Raw genomic sequence first — 19,436 nt, 5'->3', positions numbered from 1 at the left:
TGAAACATGAGCTAGTTTATTCAGGCAAAATCCATGGTAAAGATCAATACAGAGCCCTGGGCTGGTATGGAGGCTCAGAATGTCTTCAAAGCAGACATTCTCAGCACTTAATCCAACTCCCTAGCGCTCAGCTAGAAATTTGGGTGGAAAGCCTTACTCGCAAATTGGTCTCCAGAGGGTTAGCAGCATGCATTCAAGAAGGCAAAGCACATGGTTATATTTACACAGCATATGTCCTGTACGATCTCTGTCATGTGTGTTTATATCTATTTGCTTATGTTTCCTTTAAGAGTGTCGGCAGCTGTGTCCAGTGTGTGGGAGGGTTTTGCTTCTGAATTCTTCCTCTCAGAACGCTTAGCTGAAAATGAGATCAGCTCTTAGCAGAAGTTACAGTGTGGGCAAACATCCCTCCTAGGCCACCTATCGGGAATCAGACCGCAAAGGAAGAAGGGGTGTGTAGATAGATGGGTGAGCCACCAGTCCCAGCCCTGGGGCCTGGAGCTCAGGCCTGGTACTGGCCCCTTCTGCCCAAGTATGACTGGCAGCACTGTGAGGATAATAGTTTCTGTGTCAGGCTGGGTAGTGGCAGGATGCCCATTATCACCTCAGCTCTTCAAAGGGAGAACAGAAACTCCCATGGAGGAAAACGGGCCTTAGGTCCCGCAGTTCACAGTGGCAAGGATGGGGATTGACCCCAGCCTCCCCATTACAGTGCCTAGACATTCAGAAGAGTCTCCAGCTTAATTCCAGTTTCAAATCGAAGCTTCTAGCTGCCTCAACACAAAGCCTGGGAAGGCTCAGTATCAGTTTTAAATGTAAAGAAGGTTTTGCAACTGTCCCTTTGTTCTTAAAACCACCCCAGTTAATTAATATCTGCTTGAGAAAAACCCTAGCATCTGCCTCATCCCTCTTTTGTTGGATACTAACACTTTTCTGAAAAATAGTGAGACACACTAGGCTTTAAAGAACACAAGGAAGGTGGGAGGGTCTTATCTGGAAGGACAATTTGCATTTTGTGAACATATAGATCCTTGCCTTGAAGTTATTTTTGCCCAGTTACCTGTCCAGAGACCTTTTAAACCTCTGCCTCATTGTTAGGATTGGTATCACTTGCCTTCCATACTGGCAAAGGGCCAATTAGAAGGGATAGTTCTCGGGTAAACCAACATCCTGCCTTCTGTGTCTCATCTATTCCTCTGTGTCACCTTGTCACTCTTTGAGCCAGACCTGGGGTGACAGACACACTGCAGACAAGCGTGTGGGAATCTGGAGGCTGAGGAGAAAGGGTAACCGTGTGGCATGCTGATAATTTGCAGTTTCATGTATTAGTGTTGTTATGGGGGAGTTCAGTTAACTGACTATTGAAAATTGCTGAGGAAGCCCGTGGGAGGCTTTTCTTTCCCTGTTTGCAGAGATGAATATTACTACCTAATTAAGTGTCATGCAGCACATTCAAATGGCCCTGAGCTGTATTGGTAGGTTCCTGTGGCAAGGGCCCCTCTGAAAATGGCTACTTCTCTTCTCTCCAGCCATTTTGACAGAACAGATCCAGTAGCAAGTAGCAAGCATACTCCAGCCCCTATTTGGGAATCTCAAGGACCTTGCTTAGGTGGGGTTATAGAAGAAAAGCTAATGGGATGGTGAGTTCTAGGGTCAGAAATCCAGGGTTCAAATGCCCAGTATCTATCCTATTATCCCTATGATCTTACATAGCTTCTTTTATCCTTAAAAACAGGAGATACAATCTCTTCTTGTGAGGCTGCAAGTTAAACAGGAGAGTAGATACAAGAAATGGTACATACTCGATATCAGGTAACAGGAGAGCAGTATGCAGAGATGGCTGATCACGGGGGAAGGAAACTTTAGGAGGGAATTGAGGAGTCAAATAGGCAACCCAGCCTGAAGATAGTTTCCAGAAATGCTGCCAGGCCAAGTAGAGGCAGGGGACAATGCGACAACATGATGAAAACCATGACTGTGGACCAGGCAGCCAGGCTGGAAGCCCAGAACATGCTGCATTAGCAAAAGGACCTTGGATTGATTCTGCACCTGAGAGTCTAGAGTATCCCCGAAAGGGGCCAGTGATGGCACCTTACTCTTGTCAATATCAGATGAGGTCATCTACATAATAGGTATCCATTACTTTGGTCATTATTATCAGGAAGGCATCGTGAGTGCCAACCCTGATTCCACCTGTGGGTGTCAATTGGCATTTTCCCATCGTGTGGCCTTGTCAGGTCACAGCACACTCTTTCTCAAATCTAGGGTCCAACCCTCGTATGATTCCTGCAAAGCAATCTGAGCATGTGTTAGGACTCTGGATTCTCCTGGTGAGAAACTGCATTTCAAGGTCAGGCCTGCATTCAAGCCTCCAGGCTTCCTGATGCCCACCCAGATTTTCAGCAGAAGTGGCTGGCCCTGGCTGGAGGCTCTTAGGATGAGTTGAGGGCCATGGGAAGGGCAATATGAAGAATAAAATCTTACTGAGACATATGCACTTATGTATCATCCCTAAAAATGGGCTCAGTGCCTAGTTGGAGTGCTTTCTTTCTTTAAAAAAAATTATTCATTGAAATTTTCGTACATGAATACAATGTGGTTTGATTAAATCTACTCCATCTATCTCCCCTCAACTCCTAGGTGCCCTTCGTCACATCATCCTCTAAACTTTATGCACTCCTTATGTTTCTAACCACAGGGTTCATTGATGCTACAGGGCCATCCATTGGCGCATAGGCAACCTATCTGGTTCAGCACCCTTGAAGAAATGCCCTCTCCCAGTAGCCATCACTTGGCAAAGCTCTTTAGCAAGGGGTGGGCTCTGTGAGTCCTCCCTAGGGTGCTCCCTTGACACCTGCGATATGCACTTTCTCTGAAGTGTGGAGGTTGAGACAAGGACAGTCTTCACAATTCTCAGAATAGCAGTGAGACCTTTTTCTCTGCCATTAGGACATAAGGAGTCGTGAGCAGGAGAGTTTTGTGATATTCAGCTGTCGTCTATGAGGCAGTTTCTATTTCACCAGAGAAATATATGTGTTTTCAGATTTTATAGGCTACATGAGAGTCACTGAGGCTACAGAAACTGTGAGCCCATAAATGTCACCAGTACAAATCTCTCTAGGCTGGAGGCATGCCAGCTGTGAAAGAGGGGACAATGCACAGGGGCTAGGGAGACTGGGGTGTTGTTCTAGCTCTGCCACTCAGATCCTCAGTTTACCCAGCTGTGGAATGGTCATAACAGAAGAGGTCATCAGCGTGAGGTTTGACTTGAGCTGGGTGACATGTAGTAAGGAATGAGCATGGTGCTAGGTACAGAGTCCTCCCTAAGAAGCAGAAACCTTTAGGAAGCACATTCCAGCTTACTGCTTCCAGAAGCTCTGCAAGGCTTCCTCCTGTCATAAACAGGATCTTCCTTCACTTCCAGTTCATGGATATCTTTGCTCTACAGAAGAGGTGTTCCAGTAGGGTTCTGTGTCCTATTTGATAATGGATTTTGTCAGAGGTACCATCCTTCAGCACTGAAGCTGCCTTACTGACTGTTCTAATGCTACCAAGAGACACTGTGACCAAGACAACTTATAAAGAAAGAGTTTAATTGGGGGCTGGCTTATGGTTGCAGAGGGTTAGAGTCTGACTGTTATTGTTGTGGTGAGAGCATAGCTTACATCTGATTCAAGAGCAGGGAGGGAGGGAGGGAGGGAGAGAGGAAGGGAGGAAGAGAGAGAGAGAGAGAGAGAGAGAGAGAGAGAGAGAGAGAGAGAGAGGAGGACTGGGGCTGGCATGGGCTTTTAAAACCTCAACATCCACTCCCAGTGACACACCTCCTCCAACAAGGCCACACCCCCTGATTCTTCTCAAACAGTTCCACCAACTGCAGACCAAGCATGAAAACATAGGAGCCTGTAGGGGCCGTTCTCATTCCAACCCTTCACAGAAGCTGAACTTTTTCTTGATGATACCTTGGCAAGTAGAAAGAATTTTTTGGTGTCAGTGGAAGGTCCTCTTTCTCACAGTGTAGTATTCTTTCTCACAGAATACGTTGGTGACTCAGTCTGGTCAAGGGTCTATTGGAGCATCCCATAGAATCTGGTGAGAGGCCTGCCCTCACCCACCAGAAAATTTCCCAGCGTGGCTCAACTGATAATTTCAGAGATTGCTACCCCAAAACCAATCACGTTCCTGAGAGTCTGGAGACTTGAGGTTAAAGATTGAAAAGCGGGGCATGCAAACCATACTTTGGCCCCTTCGGGCTGATCTTGGCTTGGATGTTTTGCTGAGGGCCCAAGTGATTTAATGAACATAGAGAGGTTGGAGGAGGAGAGTGAGGGACGGGGAAGGAATGAGAGTTAGGAGCTGATCACTTAGCTCCTTTCTAAAGCACTGAAGGTGATTTTTTCTAATGGCAAAGAACAAATACCCTCTGCTGACAAGCATGTTCTGTGTTCCCTACTCAGAACTCTCTCCCCACATTCCCACACAAAGCTAGCTTAGAATGCTTGACTGTTTTTGCCTCCAAGGAAACTTTCCTGATTCCTCAGCTGTGCTTAAATGTCCTTCCTGTAATCTGTCTGTCTATCTGTCTGGTTGTCCGTCCATCTGCTATCATATCCCATTGTCAAAATGACTGGTAAGCTTGCCTGAGCTCTTACCCACAAAGTTCACATCACGTTCAGTCCTCTGGATCTTGGACTAGGTCTGGTCCCAGAGAATGCTCATCTGTGCTTCCCTGAATCACCCTCCCTCAGTCTCTCACCCCACACTTGTTCTCCAGATCAATCATGCAGGTGTCTCTCTGAAGCTGCTGCCACCTCCCGCTGCCCAGCAAGCACACACCCACTGTGGTGTATCAGCTTTGGGAGTCCATCAGAAGGGGGTTTACTGCGTGTAAACGTTATGAACATTCACTTTCGGGCAACAGACAGGATTTAGTAAGACTGGCAGCACACAGTAACTCCAAGGCTGGTTATGGTTACCATTGACAACAAGGCTGCCATGTCAGTGCCTGGCAGGCTCCAGTTCATTTCAGAAGAAAAGTCATAGACTTTCTGTAGTTAAACAGCTATCACTTCCAGGCTGGGGATGACAGTGGAGAAATCCGTAATGTAAAAGGCTGTCAGCATAGGAGCCTGGCTGAAGGGTTAGTGAAGGGGAGGCTGTTCTTTGATCCTAAGATTAGCCTTGTCTGTGGGGCCAAAACTACCCAAGCTCAGATAATGGTAATATTATAGTTTTTTTCTTCATTTTTGTCTTGGTCAGAATGCAATTTGTGTGGGAGCTGGGGACAAGCCCATGAACGAATATCACTCAGTGGTGTACTATCAAGTCAAACAACCACGCTGGATGGAAACAGTCAAGGTAATAATGACATTAACAGTAACAATAGCAGTGAATGTATACCTAGTTTTGCAGTAAGTCAGGTACAGTGTTGTGTTTTATTTAAGTGATCCACTTATTGCTTACAAGCACCCTGTGAGTTTGTATTCCATGTCCCTCATTTTACAGATGAGGAACCTGGTACAGAACAAGTGAGAAGCTTACCCACAACCCCACTGTCACTGTGTGTTCAAGCTAGGGTTGCAACCCGAGCAGAGCTCAAGGTTCATGCCCTTCTCTGTTGGCAGAGAGATTAGGGGGTGGGCTGGGGCCCTTAGCATTCTGCCTTCCTTTTAGGAGTTAAGTCTTACAAGTAGAGCAAGAGCAGATCCTTAGAGGCCCAGGGTTCATACTTCAGCTCTACCGCCCCTTCACCAGATGGTTGATCTTGGGCAAGTCGTTCAAGCACTCTGCATTTGTTTCCTCCTATGTAAAATGAGAGTAGCATGATAACTGTGTAGAGGGAATGATTTCAGTCAATACTACTTATTCTTGACTGCCTTAGATGATGAGAGGCAGTTTTATGGAATCCAAACTAGACATTTCTTCAAGTGTCTCCCCCAACACGAGACTTTAAGTCACCGTTCCAGGCACCTTCATGCCTGCTCCATTGTTCTAGTGGGCTCTCGTTGCTATGATAAACACCACGACAAAGGCAACGAGAGGAGGGAGACGTGGCTTCATTCACACACCCAGATCACAAGCTGTCAGTGATGGAAGGAAGGGCAGAAAATCAAGATAGAACTGGAAACAGGAGCCATGGAAGAATGCTACTTACTGGCTGGCTCACTGAGTTGTGTTTAGCTAGCTTTTTTTATACAGCCAAGGGCTACCTGCCTAGGAATGATAGTACCCACAGTGGGCTGAGGCCTCTCACATCTGTCATCAATCAAGACAATCTTTCTCAGACATGGCCACAGGCCAATCTGACCTGGAGGATTCTTCCATTGAGGGTCCTTCTTCCCAGGTGACTGAAGGGTACCGTCAAGTTGACAATACAAGTATATTGATTTAGTGGTGGAGAAGGAAGAGAAGGATGTAGTATTGTGCTCTTTAAAGTCTTTCTCATGTAAGTCTCCCAGTCCCCCAACATTCTGAAGCTACTAAGTGATGTTTCATTAAAAAAGTACTCCCCAATTAAATAAATATGAGGGATGCTGAGAAGTATGAGCCAAATATAGGCTTCAAAAGGTAGATTCTTCACTTCAGGGTCTAATGTGAGTGTGTTCTCCAGCACTGCAAAGGAAAGAGAGTAGTGCATACCCAAGCCTCACTGGCCAGTGGGCTGGCTGCTCCTTTTCCCGGTAGAACCATACCCTAGGTATAGCATTCTGTTGAGCATACCTTAGCAAGTCGTTGTTCCAAACTGGGCAGGGGTGAGATTCGACACACACACACACACACACACACACTTTTGAACAATATGTAAGAATATGTATGTTTTCCTTCATGGGATGCCCTGCTCAGTTCTGGAACCAATTGACCATACTTACAGGGGGATATGGAATGGTGGAATCAACTTGGCTTAGTTCTGAGTTATAGATGTCATCATCCTTGAGAGCATAGGCTCCTCTGAGGCACCTCCACAGGCTCTTAGCTTGTGTCTGGTAGCATGTTCATGGTGGCCCAATGTGCTAGCCATCAGTTCTCTTGATCAGTTAGCCAAAGTGGAATTGTCCCATAGACTTCCTGTGAATGGTGCTGAGCCCAGGAACCTGTGTTGTTGTGCTGAGTAGGGGAGAGTGACAAAAATTGCAAGCGACCATGTGTCAATCAAGATGACTTTCGTGAGTAGTACTTCAGATAGAAGTGGCCATATGGACAAACTGCCTGATCATTATAGCAGGCAGAGAGGAATGTCTCCATTGGAACAAGACTTAGGAAACAACTCTCTGAACAGTAAAGCATGATCAAAGCTTCAACTAGCTTTGCCAGACATTAGTAGATTCTTTCCTCAGCCTGTGCTCTGACTACTGACTCAAGACAGACACATGACTTTTATTTGGCCATGGCTATTCACATGGCCTTTGCCTTGTCGCTTAGGTTCCTACTTTCTACAGTAGGTCTCTTTGTACACTCTCTCTGAAAAGGGACCGGGTAGGTTTTGTGCTCTGTGAGCTCTCCTGCACCCTGGTTAGTTTCCTTCTGTGTTAGCCATTGCCACATAACCAATACTGTCATCTATGTGGAGCATGAGCTCTTTGGGTGCAGGGACTGCCATACATCAGTTTGGCTAGTGCCTTACATGACTGTGGCTCCTGGCAACCCTTTTCAGTCTTTAAGGAGAGGACAAGAGAGTGTAGGCACCTATTAGCCTCTCAGCTCTTTTGCTCAGTCTGAAACACAGACAGAATGGTAGACCTCCTCTGTCTCGAGTTTTATTGTTTGAAACAGAAAGTATCATAGCACACACCTCTGTTTGTCTTTTAATAGTCACCAGCACAGTGTAAGCCTACCACACTTTCCTTTCCAATCCAAGTATGATTCTTGCCGACAGCCTAGTTTGTCTGTGTTGTCCTGAATTGCCTCCTGAGACTTAGAAAGCAGTGTGCTCAAGAGCCAGGCTGAAAGCACTTCAGTTGAAGGTGTCAGTGGACTGGAGGTGGTTGAGTTGGAGGATGATTCCAAGGTGACCTTGTGGGTGATTGTCCTCATGTAGTGGCTTTGAAAGCCAAGGCATCAGGACATGTGTCAACCAAAGAGAGGATGAGTCTAGAATATATATATATATATATATATCATACGTGTATATGTATGTATACATATAGATGATTAAATATAGATTGGAACATGTTGGGATACACACTCACACCCACACACCCACACACACACCCACCCACCCCCACATATATAAAATGAAAGCACATTTATTAGTTTGCATATGCAAGAGCCATCAAGCAAAGCTATCAAGCAAAGCTCCCAAGTCCAGCTACAATTTCCAGGGCTCCCAGGATATGCAGGAAAAATGTGCATACTGCAGCTTGCACTGCATCAAATCACATGCTAAAGTTATGTGACTTTTATATCAATTTGGGGAGATTCATTTTTCCTCACTATAATTTATGGACCTCTTTTCATTGGCTGGGGATGCAATTTGCCAAATAGATTACATCTGATACTTTATTTTCTCCTTATAGCTAGTTCTTATGTAATTTATTTACAGCTCATCAGTCTTGATGGATGGGAAGTAAATCAGCATGTACTGTTCCAAGTTAAATGGTCAGGCTGCTGAGGCTGGGAGTGGGGTGGGGCAGGGGTCTGTGCAACTTATTGTCTCCTGAACTGTCCTTTCTGCCCGCTGAGGTGGCTGTCCCTATTGAAGATATGCAGAGGATCCATCTGCGGTTCATGTTTCGACACCGGTCATCACTGGAATGTGAGTATGCCACGCATGACATGCCTGCAGTTTCAGAAAGGAGAGAGGGACAGAATAGTTGGCTGGAGCTTGGTTTTTCAGTTCTTTTGTCATCTGACTTTGCAATGCTGTCTCCAGCTAAAGACAAAGGAGAAAAGAACTTTGCCATGTCATATGTGAAGCTCATGAAAGAAGATGGAACCACTTTGCAGGATGGATACCACGAACTGATTGTTCTCAAGGTAAGGTGGAGTGGACATGCAGACAGCAGAGGAGTGGTGGCAAGCTGGCTTAGTTGCTGGCAGTGGGGACTCCAAAATTATACTCCCCAGGGCTCATGAAGCTGTGTGACCTTGGACAAAATCTTAACTTCTCTGGACCTCTGTTTCCTCTTCTCTGAGCCCTCTGTGAATCTTTATGGGGAGGAAATGAGACCTTGCTTACAAACAGGACAGTGATGAGCAAAGGCCTCTGTGAAGGAAAGGGCTCTGGCCTCTTGTCAGGAATATGTAGGAAACATACAAGAAACATTTGAGGGATGCTACGTTAAGCTGTTAAAATCTAGGGCCCCAGCCCCTGTTGCTCATTTTACAACTTCCTAAGTCTCAGTTTCCTTCCCCCACCTTCTTTTCTTCCTGAGAGAAGGGAGAGGGCAATATTTTAGTCTCCTTAATGATATTGTAACAAAATTCCTGAGGCAGACTACACTGTAACTCAGAGACATTTCTCAGTCCATAGCTTTGGGGGGTGGAGAACATGGCGTCTACACTGCTATGCTGTGGTGTAGGCTGCCCTGGTTATGTCACATCATTGGCAACAGTCTATGTGTGAGAAAGAGACCACATCCCAAACAGAAAGTCAGATAGACTCAGTGGCGCCAAGCTCAGGATTTTATAACAATCCTTTCTTGAGAAGTAACCATAATTCCATGAGAATTACCTAGTTCCTTCCAAGGACAGTGCCCCAATGGCCCAAGGATCTCCAAAAGCTATTGTGATTTCAATTCCACACTGGCCAGCAGGAGTCCAGCACAGGAATGTTGGAGCAGTATTAGTTACTTCTCTTATTGCTGAGACAATGTTCCTGGCAAGAATGTTGACGGAAGGAAGGCTTATTTGGGCTCATAATTCCAGAGTAAAATCCATCATGCTGGGGCAGTCATGGAGACAGGAGCTTCAGGCCACTGGCCACATTGCACCCTAGTCAGCAAGCAGGAGATAACCACTGTTAATCAGAGACCCCAGCCAATGGATGATACTGCCTACAACATTTAGGAGAGGTCTTCCAACCTTAGTCGATCCAATCTATTATTTATTATTCACTATGGAATCCCAACCAGCCTAGAACTCCATATGTAGACCAGACTGGCCTTGAACTCATGGCGATCTGCTTGCCTCTGTCTTCTAAGAGCAAGGATTAAAGATATATGCCATCTCAGATGGCTAATTAACTTAGTCTAGGAACTCCCTCAGAGGCATGCCCAGAGGCTTGTCTCCTAAGTGGTCCTGTCAGGTTAGCAGTTGATGCCAACCATCACAGTCAAGCCACAGCAAGCAGTTATGGCGGTACATGTGGAAACTCAACAAGATGAAAGGACCATGTAAGCTCTAAAGTATATACCTACCTATGCCCACTCTTCGGATTTTTACCTCCAGGGACTTAGGCTGCTCACAAGATGGTGTGGGGAGTGTTTTCTTGGATCTTCCCTGCATTGTTTCCCACTGTCATGACAGAGGGATTATCAGCCCTGGGCTGGAGGCAAAGCATGAAATGGGCATAGTTAAGAGACTGGCAGAGCCAGACCTTCATCTCAGATTTCTCGGCTTTCAGGCTGCAATTGCCCTGACACCCATGTTGGACATAACCACACCACATGATACTTTTCTCTGAGACTCTTTGCCTTTCTTCTGTGGCCTCTGTTTTCTCCTCATCACATTGGAGTACATATGGGCTTGAACTCTTTCTTCCCCAACAGTCTGTGAACTTGGGGGCAGGGGAACAGAGACAGCTGGTTTTTCTTTTGCACCTAACTTCACTAATTTTCCTCCTCTACAAACTGAGGCTAGCAGGATATGTTTTAAATGATTTTGAGTCTTAAATGAGGTGAACTAAGGCAGAAAAGGGGCCTGGTACAGCTCCTGCAGCAGAGTGAGGGCACAGCATGGCCTCCTATAATGCCTACCCTTCTGAGAAACCCTGTGACACAGGTTATGAATGAGAAAGATGACCCAGAGAGGCCAAAGGATGAATCCAAGGTGACCTGGACTTGAATGACAGAGAAGGTCCAGACTTACGGCCTTCGTCATTACCTCAAGTTTAGAATGGATTGCCTATATTACTGGTGGGCATCTTACTGTTTCTTTTTGTCTCAAAAATTTAAGATGGGTTATTTACGGTCCGGGAATTTCAATTCTCTTATATGCGGTTCGTAGAGCCAGCCACCCCCTTTCCATTAATGTGATTTTGGATTCCTCCCTGTTTTGTGGGAAAACAGCCCTGCCTCAAACCGCTTCTCCAATGATTTCCTCACTCTTTCAGAACTGCCAGCCTCAGGGGTACATAATTTGATCACTACAGGCTCTATGTGGCTTGCCCTGGAGCAGTGACCGAAGTGTTGTTTCAGGGAGACAGCAAGAAGATGGAAGATACCAGCGCTTACCTCACCCTTCCATCTTACCGATACCATTCGGAGAACAAGGGAGCCACTCTGAGTCGGAGTGCCAGCAGTGTTGGGGGGCTTTCTGTCAGCTCCCGGGATGTCTTCTCCATTTCCACCCTGGTGTGCTCCACGAAGCTCACCCAGAACGGTAATGGACCCAGAGGGAGCTGGGTCTGTGGGTCTGTGGTTCTGGGGTGCTTGTGCACATGAGCATAAGGCCCGGGTGGGGGGGGGAGACGGAGACCAGTGTTGATGGTTTAGCCAGTAGTGATAAATCTCTCTGGATTCTTCTCTAGTGGGTTTGCTGGGTTTGCTGAAGTGGCGTATGAAACCACAACTGCTCCAGGAGAATTTAGAGAAGTTGAAGATTGTGGATGGAGAGGAAGTGGTGAAGGTCAGTGGACTTTGCTTGGATTCATCTACCAGTGTCAGAGCTGTAAGGGCACAACAAAATGTTAAAGGAGTGGGATGACTTCACCTCTGATCATAACATGCTGCCCCGATCCACCTGGAGGAAACAACTCTATTGGGAAATCTAGGCAGGCTCTGAACTTTGGCCATCAAAACAAAACAAAACAAAAACCTGGCTGAATTAGGCCCTGGAAATAAATCAACTTGGATGTAGATCTCAACTCTCCGTAGCACTTCCATGTTTTTATGTCATAATATTACGACTGTAACCCATTTCTCAGGATTGTTATGAGCCTTTGAAGTGATAACATTTATTATTTTATTTTATTATTATTATTATATTTGTGTTTTAATTTTACATATCAGCCATGGGTTCCTCTGTCCTCCCCCCTCCTGCCCCCATCCCCACCTTCCCCCATCCCCTCCCCTCCATTCCCATCTCCTCCAGGGCCAAGACTCCCCTGGGGATTCATTTAAACCTGGTGGATTCAGTACAGGCAGGTCTAGTCCCCTCCTTCCAGGCTGAGCAAAGTGTCCCCGTGTAAGCCCAAGGTTCCAAACAGCCAGCTCATGCACTAAGGACAGGTCCCAGTCCCACAGCTTGGATGCCTCCCAAACAGTTCAAGTTATTCAATTGTCTCACTTGTCCAGCGGGCCTGTAAAAATCACTCAACACAGTCTCTTTTACATAGTGCATAATAATAGGTGTGCTAAAGCATATAAAACATGGGAAAGTCAAGATACACTAACTAATATTTTGGTTGTTACCCACTGTCACATATAGTAATATAGTAACAGTATGGTATCTTAACACTATATGCAAAATATTTAGTTTGTGCCCCTTGGAAAGCATTATATATTAATGTTAAGAAAAAGAAAGACACCAGAGCTTACATTTTAAGTAAAGCAAGTAGAAAACTATGCAAATGTCAGACACCGCTTCCTTGTTGTAGCGGAGAATGTGATGTAGCTGAACAGCAGGTCTAATTAAACCAGCTCTCCTCTGCAGCACTATGAACTGAAACATGCTTTCCCAATAGTCCTGATGATTGTGTTTCCATGAAGAAGTTGGAATAGCTAGAAAGCAGAGACCAGACATCTTTGTGTGGTCACTCTGGGTCTTGAGGGATTGTGGGAAATTTATTGACTTATTCTTAGGAGGGAAGAGTGGAATCAAGTTTTATTTAATTGCCCAAACAAAACAGTAGCAGAATTTCCTGATCAATGCTTTAAATATACACCATTGACCCATTTACCTAATTTAGAAATGGCAAAGGAATACCCCCAGATCAGTTGTCTTTAGGTAGCCTGGAGAAGTCCTCTTGCTTGGGTGTGGGGGCAGGTTACATTATCTTCTGTTTTCTATTATTTTCTTCTTTATAAACATTTGGTTATTGATTTTTTTGCTATATACATACAATAATTAGGTACAGAGAACAGCCAAGGGCAGCTCAAAGAATTCTTGTGCATGTGCACTCCATCTAGCTTATGGTGAAGAAGGTGCAGAATATTGCTAGGTTTTCTGAGTGTTCCTCATACACTACCCTCAGAGGGACAACCATTAGGCTGATTGCTATCATCACTGATTTTTTTCCTTTGCTCTTGGAGTTCATTAATACAGAGTAACTGGGAATGGACATTATAGGTCTGATTTATTTACTCAATCCAGTGTTTGTGGGCTCTTCTTCATTGTGGCATATGGAAGTGGTTTTGCTCTTCTTTATGGTGCAATATTCTGTCATGGAAAATGTCATAATACATGTGTCTATGCTACTGCTGTGGGGTCATGTCACTCAAAGTCCTGGAGGTTATGCATGAAACTGCTCTGGACCCCTGGCTCTGGAATGTGGCATATGGAGGGTGTGTGCTCCTATTCTCTTGGAAGGACACACAGGGATGAGATTTGTGGGCTTTCTGTCCTCTTTCTGAATGCAACTGTCCTTCTTTATCCAGTTCCTCCAGGACACTCTGGATGCCCTTTTCAACATCATGATGGAACACTCTCAAAGTAATGAGTATGACATCCTCGTCTTTGATGCTTTGGTAAGAGAGTTGGGGCAATTGTTCAGCAACACCAGGTTTGAATGCTTGTCATACTGTGAGAAAAATAAGAACATGCGGGCTATGTGGTTCTTTCCATGGATATTTCAAGGTTTTAGAACCTTTGACAAGCAGACTAGTGAGTAGCTGCTGGTTATCTCCTGTGTTTCCAGTTCATCGGAGGGTCTGAGGCTTGACAAGTGATGGGAGTAGAGGTGGGGTTACATGCTGATGTTAGATTGTTGATGTCTGGTTGACAGTTCATGAGACTGGGGACTGTTAAATGACAGACAGCCTTAGCTTGTCAGGAATGCTAGGAGCTAGTCAGAGGCCAGGTTATACACCACCAGGTGTTACCCTATCTGTCTTGCCATCTCTTCTTGATGTCCTATAATTAATTAACCAGGGTCATTTTGGTCTTCCCAATGAACTTTCCACAGTGGAAAGCCATCCATACTTTCCTCCTGCTTTCCCATAGGATCTCATTCTTATCTCTCTCTCTTGCAATTCCAATTTCTCCATGCTCTGTGAAAAGACATGTGGGAAACTGGGACTGTGTTAGAACACTCACCAGCATGTGGGAAGCTCTGAGTTTCTCCCCCAGCACTGTCAATCAATAAATTAATGAGTACATTCAATATAATTTAGAAGAAAGAAAGAAAGACTGTTAGGGTTATCCATGACCAGCAAACAATAGCCTTGTGTCATGAATGTTTGCATCTTGGAAGAGGTTGCTTAGAGGTAACTGGCTTTCTCAAGTGCACTTAAAGAAGGTCCCCTAGAATGCTAGCCTTACAGGAAAGATGCTCCACCACTAAAAGGTCTGTTACTTAAATTACTGATGGAAGAGCTGAGTCTCCTATAGATTTGTAATGCACAGGAGTATATTACCGACTCTGGAAGTCCTACAACAAAGAAGACAGTTTAATGACAACCTGGGATTTCTCTTAGTTGAGTAGGAAATTCTTTTATCTCCTAAAACCCTAAAGCACACTTTTTGAAATATTCTTTTTTTTTTTTTTTAGAGACAATGTATTAGTGAAAAGGATTAATTATTCATTAGAGGGATTATCTCTTGGACAAAAGAATTGTAACAAGGGCTCAGTTATAACAGGTGAATAGTTTTCTGCTCTGGGTATTCCCTCAAAGGACCCCCAATAATTCTGACTCCTCTTCAGATCTACATAATAGGACTCATTGCAGACCGGAAATTCCAGCATTTCAACACTGTTCTGGAGGCTTACATTCAACAGCATTTTAGTGCTACCCTGGCCTACAAGTAAGTAAACGTGTGTACAGGGACTTCCTATGCACCTGTGTTTGTCCTGCCAAGATGCATAGGCCACAGGGAATTTGAGCATTTCCTATTGACACTAGTCTGTGCGAATTTTCCCTTTTCTAACGGATTATGCAACCCATGCTTGAATGATTCACATATCCTAAATATAACAAAAATCCCAGCAAGTGGGTGAATAGTTTACAGTGTCAAATAAACAAGCAGTTTATTGAATCACTCAGCTAGTTGACTGCTGTTTATTAAGAAGTCACCTGAGAGCACCAGTATGCATGCTCAGTAGGTCAGTGTTGATTGGGACATAGGAGACGCAGGGTCCAAGATGGAGATCCATAGGTAAATTCGGTGGTAGCCAGCTTGTGAAGAAACCTTGAAAGGAGGGTCAAACATTCTAAAGTCTGACCTACTGGTACTGAACAGCTGTAGAAAGTGTCTGAGCAAAGGAGCTCATGAAAATGACAATAACCTGTCTAAATAGAAGTTGAAAAAGACATTATCACCATCATTCTTACACATCCCCTGATTATGCCCAGTTTTTTCCTTCTCAAAAGATTATTTTTTCCCCTCACCACTCTATCTCTGCTGGCTCCTTTATGGGCAGGAAATACTTATTCATTGCCTGTAATAAATATATTTTGAAGCAGTTATTTTTGTGCTTGCAAATGAGTCGTGAGCCTTGCTGCACAGCCACCTCTAACCTTTGATTGAATGCCTTATAATTTCCCGAGCAAACTAATTACCACACTGTGGACTAGAAAGAGATGTATTTTGAAAATATTATCCCTTATTCAGGAAATTGATGACGGTGCTGAAGACTTATTTGGATACCTCCAGCAGAGGGGAACAGTGTGAACCCATCCTCAGAACTCTAAAAGCTTTAGAGTATGTGTTCAAGTTCATCGTTCGATCGAGGACATTATTCTCACAGTAAGTATTTGGTGTGCCCAAGTGGTTGATTAGCTCTGAAATCAATATGATACAACAATACAATAATATTTTTTGCTATTGGAGATTTTTTCTTTTATTGAAAATAGGAGAATTTTTTTTTTTTTTTTAAAGAAATTATACCAGGATTGGAGATCTGGCTAGGTGGTAGAGGGTTTGCAGAGCAGTCCTGGTCTCTATTCCTAGTACCACAAACAAACAAACAAAACACAAGAAAAAATATAGCTAGATTTTGATTTTTAAAAAGCAACCTTGAAAATTTAAATCTTAGAGATCATGAATATATAATAATTTTATTCTCTAAGTCCATTTGGGAAAGACAAAAGAAATAATACCACACGACAATGATATTTCACTCAGTGAATGCGATTTATGTGATTTGAGGTTGTTCTTTGTTTTGTTTACCATCTTCCTTTGATTTAAGATTATTTAAGGGAAATTTCTAGGAACCTGTGTTCGGTCTTGGAGGTGCTGGTAGAAGGGCAGAATGCAAGGAGTTTGCCATTAATTTGGCTCTCGCAGGCTGTGACTGCAGATTAACTCATTCTGATGCTTTGCTGCCTGCTCTGAAGATCCTCACAGGCAGCAAGTGTGATTATATATCAGAGAACCTTAAGGGACTTTGATAGTTAGCATCAGAGCTTGGCTGTCTCCCTGAAGGGCTTTGGAGATGGAGACACTCAAATGTAATCAACCAAAGATTGCTTTATGTTTATCTTAGCTGTATGATAAAGTTAGGTAGCCTGTTGATTAACTATGTGTTAGATTGGTTGTGCATGATAGGAAATGAGAAAAAAAACCTTCAGAGGTTGTATTGTCTGGACTGTTATTAGCATGAATGAAGACTGCTCAACTGAAATTGACTTAGAACAAGGCTTCATTTTAGCTCCTAATATTGAAAAGCTCAGAGAGTAGATGGTGCCCAGGTGTGGCCGTTTCTAGACACTGTGTTACAGGATCCTTTCTCTCTGGATCTGGACTGCTTTCATTTTGTTGGCCTCTGTTGAGGCAAGGGTTCCAGTACAGAACTACATATTCTATTAGCTGAACCTCTCCAAGCTTCCTTGTTATTCCAGCACAATTTTATGCCAAGAATAGTCTTAGGTCATGTGCTACTGTAATCAGACAGTGTGGCTATGGGACTCAAGTGAACTGTGTGTTTGTGGTCATGTGTGGCATGGGTAAGGTCAGTTTCCTAGAGTATAGACTTTGGCTGGAGAGGTGCCTTACCACAAGAAAGCTGAAATCTCTACCATCATTTGATAATGATGGTGGATAGATAATAACACAAGTTTCATACTCAGCAAGTTGTCCCCTTTGGACTTTTCCTCACACTGAAAATTCAGGTAAGAAATAGCATGATGCCCCAAACCTGTATGCCTTAGTTTATTTAAAAAGTGAAGTATCTGTTCCTAATCCCCTACCTTGCCAATTAGTGATCTTGGCAACTATTCTTGCAAATTTAGGTGATTATTTTTTCAATTAGTTGTGAACCAACAGTAGCTTCTTGTCTTCATAAGAGTTGTCTTTCTTGGAATTCAAGGCATCAGACTTTGTTGTTCCAGCTACATGGATCAGGATTTCTCATCTCTTCTGAGAAAGAATACGTGGTCTGTAAGACTAGATCATAGCTTTTGGTTTGTTCATCTTCAGCTCTTCCTTTTGGCATCATCTCCTTTTCCTTTATACTCTATCCCTTTCCCCCTTCCTTCTTGTCTGTTTCTTTTCACATTTCTTTTCCATGTCCTGGAACAAAGCACATTTGCTATTTTCTTTCTTTCCTCCAAGCATATCACTATGTAGAACTTATAACCCATCAAGGTTATTTCAGACCTCAGTGACCTCTGGTATCCTAGAGTGTGAGGCAGTCTGGTGTTTCTTACATCTCAAGCATATGAGACGTCACTGACATTTGTCTAGAAGTGATGTCTTTACTGCAACAAAGGAATAACCTCAAATACTTCCTCTAAATAAAAATGCACGTTGACTCACAGAGTGTCAGCCAGTGTCTACAGGAGCTGGTAGATGCCATGTGCCCTGTTTATTGTAGAGTCTTTAGCAATGTTCTGCTGCTTTTTCCTGAGTCTGTGAGGGCACTGGGAGGTTGGGGTACTTTCATATAACCTGGACCATCTTCTTTGGAAACTAGAAAGCAGAATATCCATGCTTTGAGATCCTTCGGCCATCTTTGAGATCCTTTGGCCATCTGGAGAGGAGTAACATAATCATTGCTTTGGGGATCATTGTGTTGTTTCTAGGTACTCTTTTGCTCTTTTGTCCCGTGTCTGAAATTACTGATCTAGCTCTCAGTATTTGTTCCCTTGCCACTTTTCTTTGTACATCTAAACACTTAGGGTGAGGATTCTTCCGTATCAAAATGCAGACTGCAACTGGGCACAGACAGAAGAGAGGCAGTTGATAAGTGGAATTTTTATTTTACTGTGTTTGAGGGGAGATGATTTGTTTCTATCCAGAACTGAAGAAGGTGAGTTTCTTGTAGCCCTGTTATGTCACTAGCTGCCTAGTGTGTGGGGTAGATTTCTCTGGCTGGACATAAGAATGAGCCACAGCCACAGTGGAAGCCAACAGAACAGGCCCCAGCGTCTGCCATATAAATCCCTGAATTGTGGTGTGTGTGTCCAGCAGATCCTGAGTGGCCACACATGTGACTGATATCCATTAGGCTTTGCTCAGGTGGGACAAACCACAAGCAAAAAGCATCCAGAAACAGTGGAAGGATTGTCTACTAAATATTGACCTTTTTTTACAAAGCCCCTTTCAGCCTCGTTAATCCCAAGGCTGAAGTACCTGGTAGTCCAATCTATGAGGTTTCTGAATTGTGGCTTTACATAATTGGAAGTAGATTGCATTCCCTAGTTCTGTGATGGACACTGGCCAGATCAATGAATCTGCAGAGCCAACGAGAAGATGGTGCTTGAGAGGAGGAGACCCAGAGCCTGGAGCTGCATCATCCTTTGGTCACATTCATCCTTGCTCTTCACAGATCCCAATAGGGCTATAACTCAGGAGGCATTGGGTGTGATGGCCCCCGAGATCATGGTCATGTATGCAGACATAGAAGGTCTTTCTGTCACAGGAAAGGACTCAGCCTCTGCTAGCCTCAGTTTCCCTATCTATAAGCAAGGAGCTATCTTTCAGTGTTTTAATGATGAAATTGTTCAGATAACGTACTCCTTGTGGGATTCCATGAATGTGATACCAGGAGAAATAGTAAGTATGTGGCCATGCCATCACCTAGGAGATACAGAAAGCCTGGCTATGCTGGTTAGTTTTTGTTAACTTGACACAATCTGGAGTCACTTGGGAAGAGGGGACCTCAACTGAAGAATTTCTTCCAT

The 19,436-nt window shown here is 44.1% G+C and overlaps 1 protein-coding gene across 1 annotated transcript in view; it reads left to right on the top strand.

Moving 5' to 3' along the window:
- Dock2 (dedicator of cytokinesis 2) overlaps positions 1-19,436 on the top strand; it is a 395,818-nt gene that overhangs the window by 67,144 nt on the left and 309,238 nt on the right. The window contains exons 15-22 of the mRNA XM_036195507.1: positions 5,257-5,355; positions 8,677-8,749; positions 8,867-8,970; positions 11,352-11,535; positions 11,684-11,781; positions 13,752-13,841; positions 15,017-15,117; positions 15,925-16,059. Coding sequence (XP_036051400.1) covers positions 5,257-5,355; positions 8,677-8,749; positions 8,867-8,970; positions 11,352-11,535; positions 11,684-11,781; positions 13,752-13,841; positions 15,017-15,117; positions 15,925-16,059 — 884 coding nt within the window. The remainder of the gene's footprint in view (positions 1-5,256; positions 5,356-8,676; positions 8,750-8,866; positions 8,971-11,351; positions 11,536-11,683; positions 11,782-13,751; positions 13,842-15,016; positions 15,118-15,924; positions 16,060-19,436) is intronic.

This window comes from Onychomys torridus, chromosome 8 (assembly GCF_903995425.1).
Source record: "Onychomys torridus chromosome 8, mOncTor1.1, whole genome shotgun sequence".
In the NCBI taxonomy this organism is placed as follows: Eukaryota; Metazoa; Chordata; class Mammalia; order Rodentia; family Cricetidae; genus Onychomys; species Onychomys torridus.
The sequence above is the reverse complement of the archived record's forward strand: the minus strand, read 5'-3'. Positions and strand labels throughout refer to the sequence as shown.